General features: G+C 33.9%; 1 protein-coding gene across 3 annotated transcripts in view; it reads left to right on the top strand.

Annotated features, from left to right (window-relative positions):
• Window positions 1-27,915, top strand: part of GALNT13 (polypeptide N-acetylgalactosaminyltransferase 13) — a 644,946-nt gene that overhangs the window by 595,370 nt on the left and 21,661 nt on the right. The window contains exon 12 of one of the 3 annotated variants that reach the window (XM_074303431.1): window positions 1,308-1,348. The exons of 1 other annotated variant lie outside the window; for it this stretch is intronic. In XM_074303431.1, the coding sequence (XP_074159532.1) occupies window positions 1,308-1,348 (41 nt within the window). Of the gene's footprint in view, window positions 1-1,307; window positions 1,349-23,983; window positions 24,281-27,915 lie in introns of those variants that run through there. One more of the 3 variants, XM_074303428.1, reaches the window with a different exon arrangement.

Genomic DNA, 27,915 nt, shown 5'->3' with positions numbered 1-27,915 from the left:
ACAGCTGATATTGATGTTAAAAGAGAATACTGTTGTTTTATTTTTTTTAATGGGCTTTGATGGTAGACAGCAGCTTGGAATCATCGAAAGCACTGCATAGTTTCCTAAAACCAATCCAGCCTACTCTCCTCCTTTCTATTCAACCCTGGGTCTAACTCAATGTCCATCTGCAGTGCTTGTCAAAGAGAACTAACGCAATGGGAGGCCCATCCAACTGAAAGGCACAATCTGGAAAATATTCATTTTCTTTCCCCTTGGCTTCTTCCTTAGATAATTGCTAGGCTAATCTTGTCTTGTCCTTGTTCTGCTATTAACTTGTCCAAAAATATTCCTGATGAACACATGAAAAGTAAACAAGTTTTTCAAATAATTTTCAACATCTTTGTTGAATCACATCTTTGTAGTCACACTTTAAATTCAGATTCTATAACATCTCACTAATTGTCAATTGGAGAGAGATAAATGCAAACTGTGCTTTCATTGATATAGGTGTTTCCTCCTAAAAAAAAGCCCTTTTACTAAAGTAGATATGCAATTATTCTATAAATAATTGAGGATACTGAAGTATTAAGTGATATGTCTAGGTTTTATACAACACAAACATGTCAGAAGCCGAACTTGAAACAAGCTGCTTCTGATCCCGATTCCAACTCTATCCACTAGGCCATTTCACTTTTAAACTATTAGTTGATTACAACAGACTACCTCAAGAAAATTAAATTCCATGAGAACTAGTGACAATGTTTTATATATCCAAATCCTTATATATCTAGGATGCCAAGATGTATATGGGATGTTCAGAAAAACTAAAACTTTTGGTGTGAGGGCTTGCCAAGTCCTTTTCAGGGCTGCACATCTACCTTTGATGTTCAACTGATTCATCCAACTCTTATATGGGGCTCTAAGTTGTAACATTAGTACTCACAACCTGGTTAACCATCTAGATAGATGGATTAAAATAAACCAAGTGAAGATAACATGTCTCAAATCTGCTAATGCATTAGGGGCATATCTAAATCAAGTGTGCAAAGAAATTCCTGGAAGAATGAGTGAATGAAGAAAATGTGTTTCAAGGACCACAGAAGTAGCTAAAGCTTATGCTGTGTACTACACAGAGGGTGTTCCCAAATCAAAGATCTCTAGGTTATGCACTGTATTGCAGGCCATTTACAGTCATCTTGACTTGTCCTGATATCAGATTTCTTTCTTTTCTTTTTTTTTTAAATTAATGTTATAATTATACATTTTGACAGTATATATGCCTAGTAATTTTTTATAACATTATCCCTTGTATTCATTTTTTTCAGATTTTCCCCTCCCTCCTTCTACTCCCTCCCCTAGATATCAGGTAATCTCATACATTTTACATGTGTTACAGTATAATCTAGATACAATATATGTGTGCAAATCCAATTTTCTTGTTGCACGTTAAGTATTAGATTCCGAAGGTATAAGTATCCTGGGTAGATAGACAGTAGTGCTAATATTTTACATTCAATTCCCAGTGTTCCTTTTCTTGGTGTAGTTGTTTCTGTCCATCATTGATCAGCTGGAAATGAGTTGAATCTTCTTTATGTTGAACATATCCACTTCCATCAGAATACATCTTCATATGGTATTGTTGTTGAAGTGTATAGTGATCTTTTGGTTCTGCTCATTACACTCAGCATCAGTTCATGCAAGTCTCTCCAAGCCTTTCTGAATTCATTACAGAGCTATAATATTCCATAGCCTTCATATACCATAATTTACCCAACCATTCTCCAATTGATGGTCATCCATTCATCTTCCAGTTTCTAGCCACTACGAAAAGAGCTGCTACAAACATTTTGGCACACACAGGTCCCTTTCCCCTGTTTAGTATTTCTTTGGGATATAAACCCAGTAGTAGCACTGCTGGATTAAAGGGTATGCACAGTTTGATAACTTTTTGGGCATAGTTCCAGATTGCTCTCCAAAATGGTCTGATTCTTTCACAACTCCACCAACAATGTATTAGTGTCCCAGTTTTCCCACATCCCCTCCAACATTCCTCATTATTTGTTCTTGTCTTCTTAGCCAATCTGACATGTGTGTAGTGATATCTCAGCGTTGTCTTAATTTGCATTTCTCTGATCAGTAGTGATTTGGAATACTCTTTCATATGAGTGGATATAGTTTCAATTTCATTATCTGAGAATTGTCTATTCATATCCTTTGACCATTTATCAATAGGAGAATAGTTTGATTTCCTATAAATTAGGATCAATTCTCTATATATTTAGAAAATGAGACCTTTATCAGAACCTTTAAATATAAAAATATTTTCCCAATTTATTACTTCCTTTCTAATCTTGTTTGAATTAATATTGTTTGTACAGAAACTTTTTAGTTTGATGTAATCAAAATCTTCTATTTTGTGATCAATAATAATCTCTAGTTCTTCTCTAGTCATAAATTCCTTCCTCCTCCACAGGTCTGAGAGGTAGACTATCCTCTGTTACTCTAATCTATTTATGATCTCATTCTTTATGCCTAAATCATGGATCCATTTTGATCTTATCTTGGTATAGGGTGTTAAGTGTGGGTCCATATGTAATTTCTGGCAGACTAATTTCGAGTTTTCCCAACAATTTTTTTCAAATAATGAATTTTTATTCCTAATGTTGGTATCTTTGGGTTTATCAAACACTAGATTGCTATAGTTGTACCCTTTTTTGTCCTTTGTACCTAATCTGTTCCACTGATCGGCCGGTCTATTTCTTAGCCAATACCAAATGGTTTTGGTGACTGCTGCTATATAATAGAGTTTTAGATCAGGTATACCTAGACCACCTTCATTTGACTTTTCTTTCATTAATTCCCTAGAATTTGTCAACCTTTTATTCTTCCATATGAACTTTGTTATTATTTTTCTAGGTCACTAAAATAGTTTTTTGGGAGTCTGATTGGTATAGCACTAAATAAATAGATTAGTATGGGGAGTATTGTCATCTTTATTATATTTGCTCTGCCTATCCATGAGCACTGGATGTCTTTCCAATTATTTAAATCTGACTTTATTTTTGTGGCAAGTGTTTGGCAATTTTGCTCATATAATTCCTGACTTTTCTTTAGTAGATGGATTCCCAAATATTTTACACTCTCACCATTTGTTTGGAATGGAATTTCTCTTTGTATCTTTTGCTGTTGCATTTTGTTGGTGATGTATAAAAATACTGACGATTTATGTGGATTTATTTTGTATCCAGCAACTTTTTCTAAAGTTTTGAATTATTTCTAATAACTTTTTATTAGACTCTCTGGGGTGTTCTAAGTATACCATCATATCATCTGCAAAGAGTGATAGTTTGATTTCCTCATTACCTACTCTTATTCCTTGAATCTTTTTCTCAACTCTTATTGCCGAGGCTAACATTCATAATACAATATTGAATAGTAATGGTGATAGTGGGCAACCTTGTTTCACTCCTGATCTTACTTGGAAAGGTTCCAGTTCATCTCCATTGCATATTATGCTTACTGAAGGTTGTAAATATATGCTCCTGATTATTCTAAGGAATAGTCCATTTATTCCTATACTCTCAAGCGTTTTTAGTAGGAATGGATGTTGGATTTTATCAAATGCTTTTTATGCATCTATTGAGATGATCATATGGTTTTTATTAATTTGATTATTAATATGGTCAATTATATTAATAGTTTTCCTAATATTAAACCAGGCCTGCATTCCTAGTATAAATCCTCCTTGATCATAGTGTATTATCCTCGGGATGGTTTTCTGAAGTCTTTTTGCTAATATCTTATTTAAGATTCCTCTGTCTCAGTGGCTTCTCTGATCCCAGAGTTCTCCCCAGCCTGATCGGCACAGTGTGCTAGCACCTAAATGTCTGTGCTGGCCTTATTTTCTTTCTTCCCTTGGAACTAATCTTTTCTGTAGAGACTCCAGATTCTCTTCAGCTGGTAAGTCGTGCTTTTAATCCTTTTGGTTTCTATCAGTCCAGTGTTATTTTTGAGGCTGATTTAACTAATTGGTATTGAGGGAAGAAGGGAGCTTACATATTCAGGTGTATCTTCTCTGCCATCTTGGTCCCCCCCCCCCCAATATCAGATTTCAATAATTCAGGAAGTTATGGTTGACAACTTTGTACAAGTTTACCTCACTTAAATACAATTAACTTAGTGTAGTGTTTTATCATGTAATTTATTATTTAATTGAAAAAAATTATAATTTTCTAAATAACATTTAGCCCTCTTTCTTCCTACATACAATCTTGAGCCTGGTCCCTGTCCAGGGGACTGTTCAAGGAATATGCATTGATAAAGTAATCCAAAACCCTTTCATCCAATTGTATATCATAACCTGCAAAATATGTGATCCTCATTTACTTTTTCTTTTCTATATAGCTTGCTAGACCTATATTCACCGAGTACTCATGAAATTTCAATTAAAAAGCTCCCAATTTGGAAACTTAAAGGTCCTGATTCATAAGACTCTCATCTAGGATCCCTTATTTCAGGCCATCAAACAATATTTTTCTAGATCCTTTTGCCACATTTTCAGCACTTGCCTTACTACCAGGTGTAGCTCAGTCTCCTGATTTACAATTCTGTGACCAAATCAATTTAATCTATCTACGGCTTCTGGAAAGAGCATGTGAATTTATTCTTGTATTTTTTGTTCATCCTTTCACTCTGTTCACCAGAATTATTTTCTCTGGCCATAATTTCCTAATAGGTATGTCTCATATTTGAAAAACTCTCTGAGGTTAGGGATTACCTTCATTTTTGTTTTAGCTTTCCCAGCTTGGAAAATGTATTAAATGTTTTTTGTTTTGTTTTGTTTTGTTTTTTAAATCCATTCACTCTATTCCAACAGCATACATGTTTAATAACCAAATTTAAAAAATTTTTAAGATTCCTTGACAAATGCCACCAGAAAGATAACTTTGTTATCATCATATCAGAATCAATTTACATCCACACCTTCTGTTTATGCATTCTTTCTCTAACTGCTCTCATAAAAGATACAGCCCTCAAGAGTAACAAGTATCAGTTTTCCCAACTGGGATGTAAACAATTTAATCATTAAATAAGACATCACTTTTTCTTTCTTGTTTACCTTTCTATACTTCTCTTGAATGCTATGTTTGAAGATCAAATTTTATATTTAGTTCACATCTTTTCAATAAGATTGGTTGAAAATTCCTTACTTTATTGAAGATCCATCTCTTCTCTTGAAAAATAATGCTCAGTCTTGATGGGTAGCTGGTTCTTGGTTGTAATCCCAGGTCCTTTGACTTCTAGAATATGGTATTCAGGGCCCTCTGAACCTTTTTTTTTGGTAAAATCTGACTGATCCTAGGTAATACTGATTCTTGTTCCTTGATACCTGAATTGTTTTTGTTTGACAGTTTGCAGTATTTTTTCATTGAGATTATAGTACTGGAGTTTTGCAAGAATGTTTCTTGGAGTTTTCTTTGTGGGATCTCTTTCTGGAGGTGATCAAAGTATTCTTTCAATGACAATGTTGCCCTCTGCTTCTAGTATATTAGGACAGTTTCTCTTAAAGAATGCTATGCAGGCTCCTTTTTTGCTCATGGACTTCAAGTAGATCAAACACCTTTAAATTGTTTCTGCTGAATCTATTTTTCAAATAGGCTATTTTTCCAAAAAGGTATTTTACATTTCCATCCATTTTTTTTCATTCTTTTTTTTTTAATTTTTTTTTATTATATATATATATATATATATATATATATATTTTATAATATTATCCCTTGTATTCATTTTTCCAAATTACCCCCCCTCCCTCTATTCCCTCCCCCCGACGACAGGCAATACCATACATTTTACATGTGTTACAATATAGTCTAAGTACAATACATGTGTGTGAATATCATTTTCTTGTTGCACAATAAACATTAGAATCCGAAGGTACATGCAACCTGGGCAGACAGATTGTAGTGCTAACAATTTACATTCCCCTCCCAGTGTTTCTTCTCTGGGTGTATCTACCTCTGTCCATCATTGATCAACTGGAAGTGAGTTGGATCTTCTTTATGTTGAAGATTTCCACTTCCCTCAGAATACATCCTCATACAGTATTGTTGTTGAAGTATACAGTGATCTTCTGGTTCTGCTCATTTCACTCAGCATCAGTTGATTTAAGTCTCTCCAACCCTCTCTGTATTCCTCCTGCTGGTCATTTCTTAGCAAGCAATAATATTCCATAACTTTCATATACCACAATTTACCCAACCATTCTCCAACTGATGGACATCCATTCATCTTCCAGTTTCTAGCTACAACAAAAAGAGCTGCCACAAACATTTTGGCACATATATGTCTCTTTCCGCTCTTTAGTATTTCTTTGGGATATAATCCCAGTAGTAGCGCTGCTGGGTCAAAGGGTATGCACAGTTTGATAACTTTTTGGGCATAATTCCAGATTGCTCTCCAGAATGGCTGGATTCTTTCACAACTCCACCAGCAATGTATTAGTGTCCCAATTTCCCCACATCCCCTCCAACATTTGTCATTATTTGTTCCTGTCATCTTAGCCAATCTGACAGGTGTGTAGTGGTATCTCAGAGTGGTTTTAATTTGCATTTCTCTGATCAGTAGTGATTTGGAACACTCTTTCATGTGAGTGGATATAGTTTCAATTTCTTCCTCTGAGAATTGTCTGTTCATATCCCTTGACCATTTATCAATTGGAGAATGGTTCGGTTTCTTATAAATTATGGTCAGTTCTCTATATATTTTGGAAATGAGACCTTTATCAGAACCTTTGTTTTTAAAAATATTTTCCCAATTTGTTACTTCCCTTCTAATCTTGTTTGCATTAGTATTATTTGTACAGAAACTTTTTAGTTTGATGTAATCAAAATCTTCTATTTTGTGATCAATAATGATCTCTAGTTCTCCTCTGGTCATAAATTCCTTCCTCCTCCACAAGTCTGAGAGGTAGATTATCCTCTGTTCCTCTAATCTATTTAGTATCTCCCTCTTTATGCCTAAATCATGGACCCATTTTGATCTTATCTTGGTATATGGTGTTAAGTGTGGATCCATATCTAATTTCTGCCATACTAATTTCCAGTTTTCCCAACAGTTTTTTCCGAATAATGAATTTTTATCCCTAATGTTGGAATCTTTGGGTTTGTCAAAGATTAGATTGCTATAGATGTACCCTTTTTTGTCCTTTGTATCTAATCTGTTCCACTGATCTACCGGCCTATTTCTTAGCCAATACCAAATGGTTTTGGTGACTGCTGCTATATAATATAGCTTTAGATCAGGTACACTTAGACCACCTTCCTCTGAGTTTTTTTTCATTAGTTCCCTTGCAATTCTTGACCTTTTATTCTTCCATATGAATTTTGTTGTTATTTTTTCTAGGTCATTAAAATAGTTTCTTGGGAGTCTGATTGGTATAGCACTAAATAAATAGATTAGTTTGGGGAGTATTGTCATCTTTATTATATTCGCTCGGCCTATCCAAGAGCACTGAATGTCTTTCCAATTATTTAAATCTGATTTTATTTTTGTGGCAAGTGTTTTGTAATTTTTCTCATATAATTCCTGACTTTTCTTTGGTAGATGGATTCCCAAATATTTTATACTCTCAACATTTGTTTGGAATGGAATTTCTCTTTGTATCTCTTGCTGTTGCATTTTGTTAGTGATATATAAAAATGCCGAGGATTTATGTGGATTTATTTTGTATCCTGCCACTTTGCTGAAATTTTGAATTATTTCTAGTAGCTTTTTAGCAGAGTCTTTGGGGTTCTCTAAGTATACCATCATGTCATCTGCAAAAAGTGATAGTTTGATTTCCTCATTTCCTACTCTAATTCCTTGAATCTCTTTCTCGGCTCTTATTGCCGAGGCTAGCGTTTCTAGTACTATATTGTATAGTAATGGTGATAGTGGGCAACCTTGTTTCACTCCTGATCTTACTGGGAAAGGTTGCAGTTTATTTCTATTGCATATTATGCTTACTGACAGTCTTAAATATATGCTCCTGATTATTCTAAGGAATAGTCCATTTATTCCTATACTCTCAAGAGTTTTTAGTAGGAATGGATGTTGGATTTTATCAAATGCTTTTTCTGCATCTATTAAGATGATCATATGGTTCTTATTAATTTGATTATTAATATGGTCAATTATATTAATAGTTTTCCTAATATTAAACCAGCCCTGCATTCCTGGAATAAATTCTACTTGATCATAGTGTATTATCTTGGAGATGATTTTCTGAAGTCTTTTTGCTAATATCTTATTTAAGATTTTAGCATCAATATTCATTAAGGAGATTGGTCTATAATTTTCTTTCTCAGTTTTCGATCTACCAGGTTTAGGTATCAGTACCATGTCTGTGTCATAAAAGGAGTTTGGTAGGACTCCTTCATCCCCTATTTTTTCAAATAATTTATATAACATTGGGGCTAATTGTTCTTTAAATGTTTGGTAGAATTCACATGTGAATCCATCTAGCCCTGGGGATTTTTTCCTGGGGAGTTGATTAATAGCTTGTTCTATTTCTTTTTCTGAAATGGGACTATTTAAGCAATTTATCTCCTCCTCTGTTAATCTAGGGAGCCTATATTTTTGGAGGAAGTCATCCATTTCACTTAAGTTATCAAATTTATTGGCATCAAGTTGGGCAAAGTAACTCCTTATTATTTCTCTAATTTCCTCTTCATTGGTGTAAAGATCCCCCTTTTCATTTGTAAGACTATCAATTTGATTTTCCTCTTTCTTTTTTTTTGATCAAATTTACCAAAGGTTTATCTATTTTATTGGCTTTTTCATAAAACCAACTCTTGGTTTTATTTATTAATTCAATAGTTTTTTTACTTTCAATTTTATTGATTTCTCCTTTTAATTTTTGTATTTCGAGTTTAATTTTTGGTTGGGGGTTTATAATTTGGTCTTTTTCTAGCCTTTTAAGTTGTAAGCCCAATTCGTTAATCTTCTCTTTCTCAATTTTCTTCAAATAAGCCTCTAAAGATATAAAATTTCCTCTTATTACTGCTTTAGCTGCATCCCAAAGATTTTGATATGATGTCTCATCATTATCATTATCTTGGGTGAAATTGTTAATTGTTTCTATAATTTGCTCTTTCACCCAGTCATTCTTTAAGATGAGATTATTCAGTTTCCAATTACTTTTTGGTCTATTTACCCCTAACTTTTTACTGAATGTAGCTTTTATTGCATTGTGATCTGAGAAGAAGGCATTTATTATTTCTGCCATCCTACATTTAATTTTGAGATCTTTATGTCCTAATATATGGTCAATTTTTGTATAGGATCCATGAACTGCTGAGAAGAAAGTATATTCCTTCCTATTGCCATTCAGTTTTCTCCAAAGGTCTATCATACCTAGTTTTTCTAATGTTCTATTTATTTTTTCAATTTCTTTCTTGTTTGTTTTGTGGTTTGATTTGTCTAAATCTGAGAGTGCAAGGTTGAGATCTCCCACTATTATAGTTTTACTGTCTATTTCTTCTTGCAGTTCTCTTAACTTTTCCTTTAGAAAGTTAGATGCTATACCACTTGGTGCATATATGTTTAGTATTGATATGGCTTCATTATTTATGCTACCTTTCAGCAGGATATAGTTTCCTTCCTTATCTTTTTTAATGAGATCTACTTCTGCTTTTGCTTGATCTGAGATAAGGATAGCTACCCCTGCTTTTTTGGCTTTACCTGAAGCATAATAGGCTCTGTTCCAACCTTTTACCTTTACTCTGTATGTATCTCCCTGCTTTAAGTGTGTTTCCTGTAGGCAACATATTGTAGGGTTCTGCTTTTTGATCCAATCTGCTATCCGTCTCCGTTTGATGGGATCGTTCATCCCATTTACATTTACAGTTAAAATTACTAATTCTGTATTTCCTGCCATCGTATTATCCCCAGATTATGCTTTTTTCCCTTGACCCCCCTGATCCCCCTCCCCGATATTTAATTTACAGACCCCCCTTGTGACGCGCAACCCTCCCTCTTTTTTTTTTTTTAGGATCCCTCCCCCCTCCCTCCAAGTCCCTTCACTTATTCTCCTTTTCCTTTCCCCTTTTCCTCTCCCCCCTTTTAATGAGGTGAGAGAAAATTCTCTGAAAAACAAATATGTTAATTATTTACTCTTTGAGCCTCTTCTGATGAGAGTAAGATTCACACAATGATTCTCCCCCTCACTAAGTTCCCTCAGATATGGTGTATTTTCTATGTCTCTTCCTGGGATGTAGTTTCCCTCTTTTTATCACTCCTTCCCCTTTTTCTGAACCGACCTCCTTCCCTTTCTACACCCCCCTTTTTTTCTTTTTTATCAGTAAAATCAAATTATCCTTGAGTATTTTTTATATACCCACAACAGAGTTACAGTTCTCAAGGATTCTGTGTACCTTTTTCTGTTTCTCTTCAGTCTTGTGGATGTAGATCAAATTTTTTGTTTAAGTCTGGTTTTTTTCTTAGAAACATATAGAATTCCTCTGTTTCATTGAATGACCATCTTCTTCCATGGAAAAAGATGCTAAACTTAGCTGGGTAGTTCATTCTTGGTTGCAGTCGTTGATCTTTTGCCTTACGGAATATCAGGTTCCAGGCCCTTCTATCTTTTAATGTGGAGGCAGCCAGATCTTGGGTGACCCTTATTGTGGCACCTTGGTATTTAAATTGTTTTTTTCTAGCTGCTTGCAGGATTTTCTCCTTTGTGTGGTAATTCTGCAGCTTAGCCACAATATTCCGTGGTGTTCTTTTTTTAGGGTCTATTTCAGAAGGAGTTCGATGAATTCTTTCCACATCTACTTTCCCTTCTGTTTCTATTATCTCTGGACAGTTCTCTTTGATAATTTCCTGTAAAATAGAATCTAGGCTCTTTTTTTGGTCATAGTTTTCTGGAAGTCCAATAATCCGCAGATTATCTCTCCTAGATCTATTTTCCAGGTCTATAGATTTTCCCAGTAAGTATTTGACGTTGTTCTCCAGCTTCTCATTTTTTTTGTTTTGTTTGACTGATTCTTGGGTTCTCTGTGAATCATTCATTTCTATTTGTTCCATCCTGACTTTTAAGGAGTTATTTTCTTCTTTCACAGTTTTTAGTTCTTTTTGTAAATGCCCAATTTCGTTTTTAAATGAATTATTTTGCTCTATTGAATTTTTTTCCATTTCCCTAATTTTTTTTTTTTGAGAATTATTTTCTTTTTCCAATTCAGAAATTCTATTTTCTTGAGACTTTTTTATCTTTTCCAATTCAGAAATCCTACTTTCCTGTGTTTTTTTAACCTTTTCTAATTCACTAATTTTGTTTCCCTGCATCTCCTGTGAATTCTTTATTTTTTCCAACTCCAATTTCAGGACGTTGTTACTCTCTATCATAACTTCCCTTTCTTTTCCCCATTTTTCTTCGATCTCCCTCAATTTTTTAAGAGCTTCTTCTAGGAGAGAGTTATGTGATGGGGGGCAGGAATCGTTCCCCTTTAGGTTGTTATCTTCTGAATCTTTGCTGTTAACTTCCTTGGGGTTGGATACCCGCTCTTTCTCTGTATAGAAGGAATCTATAGTTTTTCTAGCTTTTTTGCTCATACTTAAAAAATGTTTTGGGGTCTGTCCCTGGGGTAGGAAATTATTTACTTCTTTACCAGCTTCCTCCCAGACTGGATGGATGCAGCGGCCCCTGCGCTGGAGCTAAGATAGAGCTCTGGGAGAGAGTTCCCCACCCCCTCCCTGGAAGTGCCTCAGAGGTGATTAGCACTACTGTGCTTCGAGGGCGTAGAATAGTGAAGACTGTAGGAAGCCCAGCGTATGTGTCCGGGTGGGGAGTGGATGTCTGCAGCAGGTGACGTGAGAAGCCCCTGTGCTCAAACTGGAAGTGTTTGCCAGAAACCGAGGTCCCTAGTTCAAAGGTTCCGCTTCTCTGGGACTTCCTGGAGCTGAGTTCCACTCCCTCCAGCTAAGCTAGGCAGTGTGTGTTGCCTTGGGCCGTATCCACCCACTTGTCAGTCTCTTAACTATTCTCAGGAGGTAGCTGTGGCCACACCCCCTGGTGCCGATTCTCTGCTGAGTCACCCCCGGGGGGGGGGGGGGGAATCTAATCTGAGTTTTAAAATATTTTGGCTTTCTCTTCTGAACTGCTAAATAATCAGCAGAGAAGAGCTAACAGCCTGTGCCAGATTCCTTTACCTCATTGGCTTCTCTGATCCCAGAGCCCTTCCCAGCGCAATGGGCGCAGTGTGCCCCTACCCCACTGTCTGTGCTGGTCTTTCTTATTCCTCCCCTGAGAACTGACCTTTCCTGTTGAAACTCCAGATTCTCTTCAGCTGGTAAGTCGTGCTTCCAGTCCTTGTGGTATCTATCAGTCCTGAGCTAATTTTGAGACTTAATTTATCTAATTGGTTGTGAGGGAGTGAGGACGTTCACTGAGTCGTGTGTTTCTTCTCCGCCATCTTGGCTCCGCCCCCTTTTTTCATTCTTTTTAGTTTGTTTGGCTGATTATTGATGGCTTATAGAGTCATTAGCTTTCATTTGCCCCAGTGTAGTTTTTAATGTATGATTTTTTTCAGTTAGCTTTTGTATCTTTTGTTTTTTGCGTTTGATTAATTATACTTTTCCTAGAGTTGTTTTTCTCATTTTTTTTTTGCATTTGGCCAGTTGTGTTTTTTAAGGAATTGTTTTCTTAAGTTAATTTTTATCCTTCCTTTTCCAAGTTGTTGACTCTTTATTGCACACATTTTGTTTCTTTTGCCATTTTTTTCCCTCCCTCTGTTTACTTGCCTTATCAAATTCTTTATGAATGCTTCCAAGAATCTTCTTTAGGCTTAAGACCAATTTATACTACCCATTGAGATTTCTCTTTTGCGCATTTTTATCCTCTTTTGAGTTGATGTTTTTGTCTTCTCTGTTATCATAGTAGCTTTCTATGGTTAAGGTTTTCTCTTTCTTGCTTAACTTTTATCTTAATTCCTTCTTTCCTTCCTTTTTCTTGGCCCTCTTTCGCAGATACCATCGGAGCTGGGGTGAACCCCCTTTCATCCTAGGCAGACTCACCTTTCTTGAAGTCCTTCTAATGTTTAATGATCTGGAGAATTGTTTCATTCCATCAGAATCTGTTCAAAGACTTGGTTTCAAGGAAAATTAGGAAAGTTTGATCTGCTTCCTGGTTTCATTGTACCATGTTGGCTCCTCCTAGAAAGATAGTTTTGTTTAACATTCTAAGCATCAATAGCTAGCAAGACATGAAAACAAGGAAACCATTATTTGCAAAAGGTATTTACCAAAATCTTAGAGAAGACATGTCCTACTTGAATCAGGCTACAAATTAGTAGCAAAACTCTAAATTGCAGCTTGAACACAACATAGATAATACTTAACTTTGTAGAGTTCTAAATCAATATGAAGCCACAAAAAATTTGTTTCTATTTGAGTTTGACAGACAGTAATGTAGGGAGCATAAAGTTAACATTTGAGATGGAAGACTGATGAGTTTCTAAAGATGCCATTGTTTGCAAATGGAGATATGATGATTGCATCCAACCTTGGAACATGGTTTGACCTCCTCAGATAGTTCATGGAAGTTCACATGAATCAATTAATTGCCTAAATTCTCTGTATTCTTTGAATTACCTGGGATTATTTATCTGAAAGCAATTTGTAAAAGTGAGATTGGTGGGGATCTTACAAATACAACAATTGATAAAGACAATAGCTTTTCCAAAAGAACATTATCACCAAAGTTTGAAATGTTTTACTCGATTTTTCTTGTTATTGCCAAGCTCTGTTCACTCATGCTGCTTTCTTTCCTTAACACTGAGAAGAATATTTAATAATAAATCTTTTCTGTTTATGTAGATAAACAATTGCAAAACCACTCTCACTATGGCCTCATTGCCTCAAAATTTCAGCATTATATATTCATAGTATAATTGGTTGCATATATGCTTGCATTTCTTTTTAAATTTAATATATCTTAATGTATATTTGGTTAGAAAAATATTTTAAGATATTAGTTTTTTCTCTTTATTGGTATCTCTTCTTAAATAACAAAGCAAAAAGTTTAGTTCTTAGATTCTGAGTTCTAAAGTATCCCATATTCAATTTATTTCATTCAATATTTGTTAAAACTTATTATATACACTATGCTGTCCTGGAGATTCAGTGAAGAAAAAGAGAGAGAAGGAGAAGTGTTGAGAGAGTGAGAGAGAGTAGAGACAATTTCCTATTTATTGAAAAATAAATAAATAAATAAATAAATAAATAACAAATAAATGAATGGATATTGTACTTGTGTTAAGTGTTAAGCTAAGGAATTTGTATTTTATCTTGTATGGAGCCCCTAATTATTTTTACATGAAAATAACATAGATAACATAGATAAATGCATTACAAGGTTTATTTTGGCAGCTGCCTGAAAGATGAATTTGAAAGGGGAGAAGCTAAAAGTAAAGTGTTAATTTGGAGGCAATTACAATTGTGGTAATAAGGGATCTAAGAAAAATGGAGATGGCAATTTGAGAGATATTATGGATAGAGAACCCATAAAATGACAGTGGCAGTTGAGAAAGAAGGAATGAATAATAATAAAAATAATAATTTTACCATTTTTAATTCAGACCACTTATAGTTATCTTAAGAGAAATAAAAGTTTCAAAAAAATTTCTGTTACATTTAAAGCTTATAATGTCATGGGATTCCTATCTAATGTAAATTACTTTCATGTCTTACTGCTCTGGGGCCTAGAAAGTTGTATGTGGATTCTAAAAATTAAAAAAAAATGACTGATACAGTTGATATGTGATAAGGTCAAATATTAGATTATAATTATATATAAAAGCCAGCCATTCCCACTGTTCTATTCTGTTGAGAGGTCCTTGTTTCCTCAGTTTGAAGAGGATTGGAAAATTGTTCCAACCCATTTAAAATGTATATTTTATTACAATAATTGCAGTTAATGACATTTCTTTGTGAACATACAGACAACAGTATAATTCAAAGATCTGGATTTAGTATAGCACATTTACATTCAAGAAACATAAGATTATATGCATATATATGCATATGTATATGTATATATATATATATATATATATATATATATATATATATATATATATATATATAAACATATATGTATGCCTGTATGTATGTACATCCTGTTTTTCATGTAGTAAACAAAGTAGATTGAGAGGACTTGGTCTAGAAATCTAGTTTTAACAAATAAGTTTCTTATACTGGCAATATGTTTTTTTTCTTTTAATTCAAATATCTATTGTGATTAAAAACATTTTAATGATTATGTGTTTAAATTCTAATTGGCAGGCTATATTTAGTCATTGCTTGACATTTTTCTGTTTTTCTTTTGTGTCTATAAGTATGCGGGTAAATGGGAATATAACTTTAAGGTAAGTGATTTAGAACCAGCCAATTAAATCACAGTTACTTAATTTCCCTATGTATAGACTGGTATTCTAGTCTATAGAACTAGGAAAGTTTTACCTTTCTAAATTTGTCTTCATGATAGTCATAGTTATGACCTGTTATGAAATCTGTTATTGGATGAAATACTGAAAATTCAGCAATACCTTTAATGTCTATTGTGAATAAAAATACCAATTGGAGTTTTCAGCATACCATTTTTCTTCTACTAACTATGCCATTTAATGCATTGAAAGAATATGATTAAATATGTGAAATCAAAAATGTATTATAATAATATACATTTTTCATGTTTTGTCATGCAACTGAAGTGCAGAGAAGAAAATAATATTTGCTATTAATTTTAGTACTTCTCAATCTTATTCTCATTTTTCTCAACTGTATATGCAGTCATGGTACCATTTGCTTTTATTAGACTATTTCAATCATTAATTACAGTGTAAGTGATTTAAAATTAGCAATGCAATAATTTCAATGAACAAAATTCATTCCTTCAACAAAATAATCAAAAATATTCCATCCAACTTTTAAAAATATATGTCTGAATATATTTACAAGACTTAATTCTAAACAAGAATGATTTTTCAATCTTCAAATTGTCTTCTTTATCAGACTTTGAAGTGGCTTCAGTAGTTATCTCAAAGTCTGATAGATTTATGAAATCAGACTTTGAAAATGCATGTTTTTAAAACAAACAAACAAACAAACAGAAAAACATATCAGCATTTGTTTTTTGACAAATGGTTATCTTTTTTGTAATGTACCTTAAACATCAGGATGATTGGTATCCAAGTCTCATTTTTTTAAAAATTGCTATAGAAGAGTTTATGATTTTGTCAGTGTAGGAATTCTCTTCTCCAAAACAAATTGCATCCTCACCTCTGATCAAACAGCAGATAAATATTAGGGATGCCTAAGATATGTAGAGGTTAAAATACTTGAACAAGTCACAACCCTAGTGTCAGAGTTCAGATTTGAACCAAGATTATCCTGACTTAAAAGAAAAGTGTTATTTATAATTCTATATTGCTCTCATTTGGGGCTCTGTGGTAGTCAACAAGATTTTATATTTACTTATTCAGTTACTAGTTACCAAGAATAGTGTGAAGTGCCTGATATCTAAAAACAAAAGCAAAAATAGTCCTTGCCCTCATGGAGCTCACTTCTAATGGAGGAAACAAGATTACATATAGATATATGTGTTCATTGTGTGCATACATGTATGTATGTTTTATGTGCATGTTATGCAAATGTATGTGTTTTGGACACGTGTGCATAAATATATGCATATGTATATTCATATATACATGATACATATTAGGTAAATAGAACTGTCACAGACTGTCTAATATGCTGTTCTCAACAAATATCTGCTGATTTCACATTGATTTATAGTCATTAGTCATTTATAGTCATCACATAGATTATAGCCATTCAATTATCCACAGGGAAAGTGTCTCAACTGTTATAATCAATAACTTCCCAAACTTTTTTCAGCTTCTGAGTGACTCAGTTATACAACCATACATAGCTCCCAGCAAAAGCCCTTAGTTTTGCTTATCTCTCTTTTGGTTTACTTGCTTCTTATAATTACTACTCCCTCAATATAGGCAATATAAAATTGATTTTCTAGATGTAATAATTTAAGAATTCAGTAAGAAAGGGATGTCTCACTACGGTGATGTTTGGGCTAGAAATACAGTACAGGTTACACCAAAACGGTATCAGGTAGGACTTGGTAGTGGCTGCAACAATCGTATTTTAGGGAGATTTCAACCTATTGAAGGTAAAGGGATTGAACAACTGATAAATAATAATAATAATAATAATAATAATAATAATAATAATAATAATAATAATAATAATTACAGCAGATCATTTGCTGGCACAGAGGTCAGAACATTGTTGTATTTTTCAAATGCTGCAGTTCTGGGTCACAAAGGGTGAAGAGGATTGGCTCCAAGAATAACAGAGACCATGATAACAGTAACAGGGTAGAGAAAAGTACTTGTGATTACTCAAAATGGAGTAAGGACCTTGGACTCACTGCAGAAGATCAAGGGAACTTATCTAAGTTTCAGGGCCAAGACAGCGAAAGAAAGCCTTCTGCTAGGCAAATACATGAGCAAAGGCCAAAAGAGCAGTGACCAAATTTCACCTTAGATCATACTGCTTTGGAGGTATCAAAATCTTATAGACTGCTAGATTTAGTTTTGAAACCAACAACATGAAACACTTAAAGTTTGGGATAGTGTCCCCTCCATACAAGGGAGACAATTCAATTTTAATATGAAATTCAATGTCAATAAATAGACAAGATTTGACAGAGCCAAGATGGCTGAAAAAGGGCATCAATTCCCCTGATCTCTCCCCTAAGCTATACCAAATAACTTTAAATAATGATACTATATAATTTTTAGAATGATAGAACCCACCAGAAATGGAGTGAAACAATTTTTTTCAGCCCAAGTCAGTAGGAAAGGTCTGTTGCACCAGGGTGAAAGTGAAATACAGGCCCTTTCAACCCAAAGAAACCAAAAATAACTTAGAAAATCAGTAGGAAAAGTCTATTGTACCTGGATGAGAGTGAAACATATTCTAGTACAGGCTTTATCAGCATAGACCTACCCCCAACAAACCAGGAACAGGCCTTGGAAGCCACTGAACTAACATCTCACATTTCATATCAAGATGAGGACATAAGGGGTCCAAGATTAAGACATAAAGGGTGATATCATAAGCCAATTGAAGGGCATGAAAAATTATACCTCTCAGATTTATGGAGAGAATTCATCAAACAAAAGATAAAGAGCATTACCAATGGCAAATGGGTCCTTTTGATAGCATTAAAATAAAAAATTTTTTTTTTCTTTTAAAATAAAACCAGTGCAACAAAATTTGAAAGAAAGCAGAATAGGGTGAGAAAAATTCCACTATAGAAAGTTTCTATTATAAAATCCTCATTTATCAACTACATAGAGAACTGCATAAAATTTGTAAAAATGCAAGGCATTGATCAATTGATAAGTTGTCAAAGAGTAGGAACAGACAATTTTCAGAAGAAAAAATAAAATGGTGATGTTATAAGAAAAATGTTTTAAATCATTATTGGTTAGAGAAAAACAATTTAAAACAATTATGAGGCATCATTCCAAATTTATCAGCATTGCTAGAAGGAAGAACAATTCTGAAATATTATCAAAAGTTTGAAAAACTGTGACCTTTGACACTTGACAAAGAAATAGACCTATATTCCAAAGAGAACAAAGAAAAATAAAAATGAACAATATGTATGAAAATATTTATAACAGCTCTTTTTGTGGTAGCAACAACAACAACAACAACAACAACAACAAAATTGAGGAGTACCCATCACTTGGGGACTGGATTAAATTGTGGTATTTATTCATAGTTGAATATTAATATTATTGTATTATAAAAATGATGAGCACAATGCTTTCAGAAAAATCTGATAAGACTTATCTGAACATATGCAAAATGCAATGATCAGGCCAAAAATATTGTGCACAATAACCACAATACATTATGATGATCAGCTGCAAATGAATCAGCTCTTCTTGTCATTACAGTGATCCCATACAATTCCAAAGGATTTATAATGAAAAATACTATCCACCTCCAGAGAAAAGAAGTTAAAAGTTTCTTTATTTTTCTCTGTTTTTTCTTATATTTTTTCTTTGATATAGTTACTTTTGAAATATGTTTTTCAGAATTTCATGTTTTAATTATATCAAATTGTTTGCCATCTCAGGGAACTGGTTAAGTGGTGAAGTCAAAGAATTTGGAACTTTTTTTTTAATGAAACTACAAAAAAATTATATGTAATTGAGAAAAATAAAATGAGGAAAAAATACATTTTTTTCAAAACACTTTCCTCATATGCCACTGAATTAGCTAGTTCAGTTTTCCTCATTTTCCTCATTTTCCAGATAAGGAGACTGAAACTAAACAGGTGGATGATCTGACTAGAATTATATAACTACAAAATATTGAAACTAGTTTTAAGCTAAATCCTATGGCTAAAGTTAAATGTTCTATCTGATGCAGACATCCTGAAACCAAATCATTCTTTTTATGCCAGGAATATAACATTTGCATAAGTTCTTCCATCATATAAAATAAGTATTTAATGATAGTGGGGGACTTTGGTATCAATGTGACATTTACTGAGGAAAAAAGTATGTTTTAAGGAGAAAGATATACATCATATTAGCAAGATAAATCTTACACAATTAATAATTACATATAGAAGATTCATGTGCATTAGATAATCTATTCCACCTTGAAATGAGGGAACTGAAGTATTCATGTTCTATACTTTAGAAAATACTAAGCATAGTTTTAATAGTTTTGACCTTTAAATATACATAGTAAAATAACAACACAAAAATATTAGCAGACAATATATTATGAGAATCTATATTTGTAAAATGTTTCATGTATCCTACCTCATTTGATTCTCACAATGACTCTGATCAGTAAATGGCACCATAATACTCATGATGTCTTCTTTTTTGTTCAAATTTATTGTGTAATATATGCTGGTGTTATTATTGATCATTGTTTATTTATTTATATTTGTTCTAGAATATTCAAATTCTTTATGTTAATACAATACTATAAATTAATTTTAGACTTATGGTTGCTTTATAGGATTTATTTGTTAAAGTGCTAAGCATGTGAGGATATTCAGTATCATGGGACAAATAACTGTCTATCACATTAAGAATGAATATCCTACTTTGTCATTCCTGATTGCCATGAACTTAATATCTCCCAATAATAACTCAGATCCTTGAAAGCAAATTTATATTCAATATTATTTTAATGTCTCTATAATATCTTCCGTATAATAGGTCCATAATAACAATTTGTTGATCTGATTGATAGTGACAAAGAGCAATTCCTCATGTACTAAAATCTGGTTCATGAATTCTGAACTGTAAATCTGTTTAAATTTTCTGGTAGAAATTAAAAGCATTCACATTAGTCTTCTAATGTCCATATATGCACTATAATAACAATAATAATGGAAAGTAGACAGAATATAAAGCTAGGGGATGAATATTCAAACGTCTTCTCTGCTACTTACTAGTCACCTGTTTGAGCTTGGATAAATCTCCAAACCCCTCTGGGCATTAATTTCATCATCAGTAAAATGAGGGATTATTATATGAACTCCAAAGTGCTTTCTAGCTCTGAAACTGTAGTCCTATGCTTCTTAGATTGCTAAAAGCTAAAGTTCAAAAATAATAATTGTGGAGGCATTTATATTGTCAACACAAAAATCCTTTTTAAACATTGTATGAAAATATATGTAGGTGTCAATACTCTCAATTCATCCTTTGCTGTTTTCCAAGCAGTCTAGTTCTTTAAAAGATATTTATGAGCCATTTTCTGCACTTTATGTGCACAAATAGAGTGCTCACACAATTGAATACAGTAAGAAAAGCAGTTTTGTTGCTTCCAGGTGAACTGAATGAATCTATTGTGATCAAAGCAAGTGTATGAATGGAATATGTTTTCTAGTAATTACCCTTCCAAGAAAGCTTGGGACTGGAGAAACAACTGAAGAATTTGGACTCCAACCTCATTCCAGTCCCAGGCATTTGCTTTTTTTCCCAAAAGGAATATACTCAACTATGCACCTTTAGGCTCTTCATGAGTAACCTGATTCATTTTTATTTTTTTGTTACAGTAAAGATGCCACTAGACTTTATTATCCAGTAATTACACAGCCAAAGTCTTCCTCCAGAGGCTTTTCCCACTTAAAAGATGATACCTTGATGCCTCATTTAAGATAAGGAGAGAATGACATTTTCTCAATTTCAGAAAGTTACTGGCATTGATAAACATCTACTGATCACAGAATCACAAGCACCCTTATTTTATGTTTCCATCTTGCTAGAAAAAGATGAAAACTAAAAAAATAGATTAAAATTGTGATTTTTTTTTCTAAACATCCATGTTAGTAACCATGTTTTTATTTCAATGTGTATTTGGTACATGTAGACACAATTTCAAATGTCAAATATCATAAACCATTTGGAAACACTCTAAATTTTATCATATTAAAAATGGTTATGTAAGGTCTGCTTGTCATATTTCCCCTGTACCTGTCTGGCTTTGTAGCTCTATGTAGAACCTTCACATAACATTGTCTTTAGTAAAATGTTTGAAGAAATGTTAAAAAATAAATTTTATATATCCACTAAAAAAGAATTTATTTGTTAGTAGCTGCAAGAGAATTTGTAGTCACTCACTAATTAAATCATCCTGATATCCAAAAGTTCAATTTTCTATTTAACGAATTTCATCAAGTCCTTTGTTTTGGTATTATGTATATTTTTACTTAGAGTCAAAACTCCAATCAGCTTAGGATAATGAAATCATGACTTTTATTTTTCTTGCTTTCATCCCAGTAAAGTGTCATTTTTACTTTCTAAAATTGCCTAATAAGAAAATTCCTATGCCAACCATAGGCAGATTCCCATGATGAAGATCTTTGTAAATGCAGTTTGAAAACTGAAAAATAGAAAGAACTTTAGAGATTATCCCAAAGTCTCAATTTGGAAAGTGCAGTAGCATAGAGTCAGGAAGATCTGAGTTCAAATCTTACTTCAGACACTTACTAGCTGTGTAATCCTGGGCAAATCACTTAACCCTGTTTGTTTCTTCATCTATGAAAAGATTTGGAGAAGGAAATGGTAAACCACTGCAGTATCTTTTCCAAAAAAACTCCAATAGGATCATTCAGAAAACTGAACAAATCCCAATGTCTCTATTTTACATGTGGATTTGTGATTTAGAAAGTCAGTAAGTTGTGGGGCAAATTTGAGAATGCAGATTTTCTATGCAATTCTCAAGTCCAGATAAATATAGCTGAGGTTTGAACTGTAGTCAGCAACACACTCAAGTATGGCCCACTGATTAAAATGCAAGTGGGAAATATTTGCAAAGTAAATGAAAATTTATAATTTTAGGAAATTATCAATGTTCCTAAGTTTTCTAAGTTAACTGGCACCTGCAGGAATCAATTAATCATTGTTCAATAGTCCCTCTTTCTATTTAAATAACAGTACACTAGGCTATTCAATTATGTCAATGAAAAGATGATACTAGAAATGAAAATGACCCCAGGGACAACTTTGTTTTCCTGAGCATAGCAATTGTTTTGATGCTCTGTCAATAAAACCATTTTTTTGACTTAGAATTCTTTTTGGTTGTACTGTATATTGATATTCTACCCTACAGCATTGCAGATCATAACTTTCTTTTGGACCTTTTTATCAATATGAGTGAGCATATAATGTGGAGCCTAGAGTGTCAACTTATCAATCAAGAACACATGGGTTCATGGGTTCAATGGCTGCTTCTGACACATACTATTTATGTGACTTGATAAATAGCTTCATTTCTCACCTTATTAGGCAATCTTCTAAGACTATAAATGCTGATCTGAGAAAGCATTCATTTCCTCAACTGGGAGCTTCCCATACTGATAAAAATCAAAACTTCTCCCAGAGAGAGAGAGAGAGAGAGAGAGAGAGAGAGAGAGAGAGAGAGAAGAGAAGAGAAGAGAAGAGAAGAGAAGAGAAGAGGAGAGGAGAGGAGAGGAGAGGAGAGGAGAGGGAGAGGAGAGGGAGAGGGAGAGGGAGAGGGAGAGAGAGAGGGAGAGGGAGAGGGAGAGGGAGAGGGAGAGGAGAGGGAGAGGGAGAGGGAGAGGGAGAGGGAGAGGGAGAGGGAGAGGGAGAGGGAGGGGGAAGGGGAGAGGGAGGGGAGAGGGAGAGGGAGAGGGAGAGGGAGAGGAAGAGGGAGAGGGAGAGGGAGAGGGAGAGGGAGAGGAGAGGGAGAGGGAGAGGAGAGGGAGAGGGAGAGGGAGAGGGAGAGGGAGAGGGAGAGGGAGAGGGATGAGGGAGAGGGAGAGGGAGGGGAGAGGGAGAGGGAGGGGAGAGGGAGAGGAGGGGAGAGAAGAGAAGGGGAGAGGGAGAGGGAGGGGAGAGGGAGAGGAGAGGAGAGAAGAGAAGAGAAGAGAAGAGAAGAGAAGAGAAGAGAAGAGAAGAGAAGAGAAGAGAAGAGAAGAGAAGAGAAGAGAAGAGAAGAGAAGAGAAGAGAAGAGAAGAGAAGAGAAGAGAGAGAAGAGAAGAGAAGAGAAGAGGAGAGGAGAGGAGAGGAGAGGAGAGGAGAGGAGAGGAGAGGAGAGGAGAGGAGAGGAGAGGAGAGGAGAGGGAGAGGGAGAGGGAGAGGAGAGGGAGAGGGAGAGGGAGAGAGAGAGAGAGAGAGAGAGAGAGAGAGAGAGAGAGAGAGAGAGAGAGAGATTGTTATTTACATATACTCTTAATCATACCTTGCTGCTAGATATTGTTACTATTGAAATTAACTAATACTTCTTTGTTTACAGATACATATAACTGCAATTAGTATTAAATTTTATTTTTATTCTATCCAGTAAAATTATTACATGTTATGATAGGATTTTTTTGTGTTATTGTTTTATACTTTATTTTATCATCATTCATTCTTTCTTCCTTTTGTCATGTAGACCCACACAATTCTTCACATAATCACCCAAGGTTGTCTCACAGTGAGCAAACTAACTGATGGCTCCCAAGGTACAACAGTGGAAATGTGTAATGGTAGTCCTTTACAAATGTGGATGCTAAGAAATTATACACTACTGGAAGTTCTGAGGAAAGTTTTTTACAGTCCTCTTGATTACAAACTTTAGGTTAGTATTGTAGGCTACATTAAATAATGTATAATCTAAAGTTATGTTTGACTGTGTTATGCAATTCCACAAAATTTTGGGTTAGAGAAAAGACTTTATTTTGAAATGTTTTCTGATTTTTGCTTTATACCTCTAAAATTTTAATTGATTTAGCAGTAGCACATTATTTACTGGTGATTTAATTATTATAACAAAAATTGTTTCACAGTTTTATTATTTATCTATAATTATATACATGAATGTGAAGCATATTTGAAACATTTTGTTGTTATACAAGATTGTTTTTGGAAGATGACACATGTTTTGAGGTTGGTTACCTTTGTGTGTTTCTTTTTTGTCAGGACCCGTAATTTCATCAGTATAGGGCATTTCAGATGAAGAATTTCCTTCACAAAAGCAGCCTGCTACCTTCTTTTCAGAATATATTCTTGGAGACAAGAAATTGAGTGATGTGGCCATGGCCACTAAGCTAATATTAATCCAAGGCAGTACTTGAACACATAATATCCCAGTATTATCTAATTCAGATTAAATATAATTTTAAAATGTTTAGCAAAATATACAAAAATACAATTAAAATAGATGTTAATTTGTTTTTTTCTATAAGTCAGTATGAAGTCAAACATTGCAGTTCTTTTTGAGTTTGACACCTTTACACTACACCATGCTACCTCCTCTATCAAAACAAAATTTCATCTCAAAACTAAAAAGTTCCATTAAATTTCTTTTTTTTTTTTTCTCCCCCCTGAGGCTGGAGTTAAGTGACTTGCCCAGGGTCACACAGCTAGAAAGTGTTAAGTGTCTGAGACCAGATTTGAACTCAGGTCCTCCTGAATTCAAGGCTGGTGCTCTATCCACTGCGCCACCTCGCTGCCCCTACCATTAAATTTCTTAATGTTTTGTCTGTATATTGTCTGGATATTTGGAAACATTAACATTTTTTCCACTTAATTTCCTGAAAAAAAAAAAGATAATGAATAATTTAAAAGTGTTCAACAAGTCCTTTTTTTTTTTTTACCTACTAAACACTGTGCTGAGATATAATAATACAAAACAAAAGCAAAATACTCTCTATCCTTATAAAACTTACATTTTAATATAAAGAGAAAAATTATATAAAAGAGAGTTGAGACCATTAAAGTGTTTTTGTTTGGGAAGTAATTATTTGTTTTCATGCATACTCATCCTAGAGATTACAGACAGTTTATAATGATTATTTTAAATATGAATATTTAGTTAGTCAACATAATTTAAAAATGTACTATATTGCATTTTTCTATATTTCATAAATGTAAAAATGAATAATTTTTCTGCATTCTTTCATATTTACTAGCTGATGTAGAAAACTATAATCAAAAGTGATGTCAAAGAATTTAATAAAATATTTTTCTGTATTGTTTCATTTCTGTGCTATGATTTATACTATTTAAAAAAAAAAAAAAAAAAAAAAAAAAAAAAAAAACACCATTCCAGGCTATGATGTCTGGTTCAATTGAATGACAGCTTTAATTTCTTATATCTAGGTTATTTTGATTGATAATAATTATACCACAATATTGTTTTTGCAAAGGATTTTTTTATTGTAACAATATTTTCATAGACTTGGAATAACATACTAATTATTTTTTTTGGAAATAGGTTTAGTTTCATTTTATTTTTCATTGTCACTGAGTGACATATGCTTTTGACTGCAACATATATTTATTAAGTGGAGATATGTCTCACATGACCACACATGTATAACATGTCATATTGCTTGCCTTTTCATTTAGAAAGGTAGGGAAAAAGAGACAGGGACACAGGTTTAGTAAATTAATGCTAAAAGTTGATTTTTTATGTAACAGAAAAAATTAAAAAAATAAAATTTAAATATATATTTTAATAGAAAATTTAAAAAAAAAGAACAACAGATTTAATCTGTGGCAACACCACTGCAAATTTCTGTAATAGACACTAAGAAAATGAGAATAAAGTGAAAAAATCAATTCCTATAAAGGGTTTATAATCTCCTCGGAGTATACAATATAGACAATCATTAGTAATAAAATGTAATAGCAGGACAAAGAACTAATAACATGAGGGATTAAGGACTGGTCAGACAGTCACTTGAATTGAGTCTTAAAAGAAATCAAAGAGGGTGAAGCAAAGGTGGCAGAGAAGACACACACAACTTTCTAAGCCTCTCTCATACCTTCACAACCAATTATTAAATTTAGCCACAAAAATAGCTCTTGACTGGTAAAATTCATTGGAAGTGCAATAATTTACCAGCCAAAGATAATATGGAAGATCACCAGAAAAGGTTTGTCCTGAACAGCAGGAACAGATATAGAACCAAAGGCTAGCATATTGAGCAGAATGGACAGGGGTGGCTTCTGTTATTAGAAACTTTATAGAGACGACTCTGCCATAGGCTGCCTGCTTTTCCAGAACCTAACAAAATCTGGCTATACTCACCCAAAACCAAAAGTAGCTCAGCATAGACCACAACACAGCTGTGCAGTGGCATTCTGGAACACAAGGCTCTAGCAGGGCCTTCACAAATCTGTATGGCAGAGGGTGCAGACCAGGGCAGCATCTAATCTGCACAGGGAGTGGGGGTGGGGGCCAGCAATAGAACTTCTGCAGGGCAACTGTGCTCCCCTAGGTGTAGACACTCCCAGTGCTGGTAGGGCTATTCCCTGGGCAACTGCTAATACCCACAGCCCCACAGTGGGCTTTTGCCTGGGGTAGTGACACTTTCACTACTTACCCTCTAGTTCCAAGGTGGTTGCTCAGCCATGATACCCAGACCTGAGTTACTTCTAGTGGGGAACTTTTCCTAGAGCACTCCTGTACCTTGCTGCCCTTTGCAGCCTGTTGGCAGGACAGCTATTGTCCATATACCTATCCCTGCTCTGCACAGAAAGCTGTTAATCTCCTTGCTCTGAAGGCAGACCCTTAAAAATGAGTAAAAATATCAAAAGGATGAACAATAGCTTCTATACAGAAAGAGAACAGGTTTTAAACCCTGAGGATACTAACAGCCAACAGTCTCCAGGCAAAACTGCAAAGAGGGATGTAACCTGATCCCTATCATACAAGGTTCTCCTAGAAGAAACTATTTTAAAAAAATCTTAAAAGACAGCTAGAATAAAAATGGGGAAAGGAAAGAGAAGCTATGCAAGAGAGTAACAACTTCCTGAAATGTGAATTAAAAAAAGTAAAGAACTTCCAGGAAATACAGGGAAAGAGAATTTATTTATTAGAAAAGAGAAAGAACTCCCAAGAAAGTAGAATTTGTGAATTGGACAAGATAAAGAATTCCCAAGAAAATATCGTGAATTGGAAAAAGAAAATGACTCAGTAAAAAAAAAATAGTGAAATGGAAAAAAAAATTCCATAGAGCAAAACAATTCATCCAAAAACTCAATTGGACTGGAAAAAAATTCCATAGAGCAAAACAACTCATCTAAAAACGCAATTGGACATATAGAAAAAGAAGTTTAAAAAAAAGCTACTGAAGAAAATAACTAAAATAACTTATTGAAAATCAGAACTGAACAAATAAAAATGAATCATTCATTGAGATATCAAGAATCAGTCAAGCAAAAGGAACAAAAACAACAACAACAACCAAAAAAAAAAAAAAATTAGGAAAAAAATGTTAAATACGCACTTGGACATACAGCAGACCTGGAAAATAGATCTAGGAGACATAATCTGAGGATTATTGGACTTCCCAAAAATTATGATTTAAAAAAGAT

This window comes from Sminthopsis crassicaudata, chromosome 3 (assembly GCF_048593235.1).
Source record: "Sminthopsis crassicaudata isolate SCR6 chromosome 3, ASM4859323v1, whole genome shotgun sequence".
Taxonomy (NCBI): domain Eukaryota; kingdom Metazoa; phylum Chordata; class Mammalia; order Dasyuromorphia; family Dasyuridae; genus Sminthopsis; species Sminthopsis crassicaudata.
This window is presented reverse-complemented; position numbering and strand designations above follow the sequence as displayed.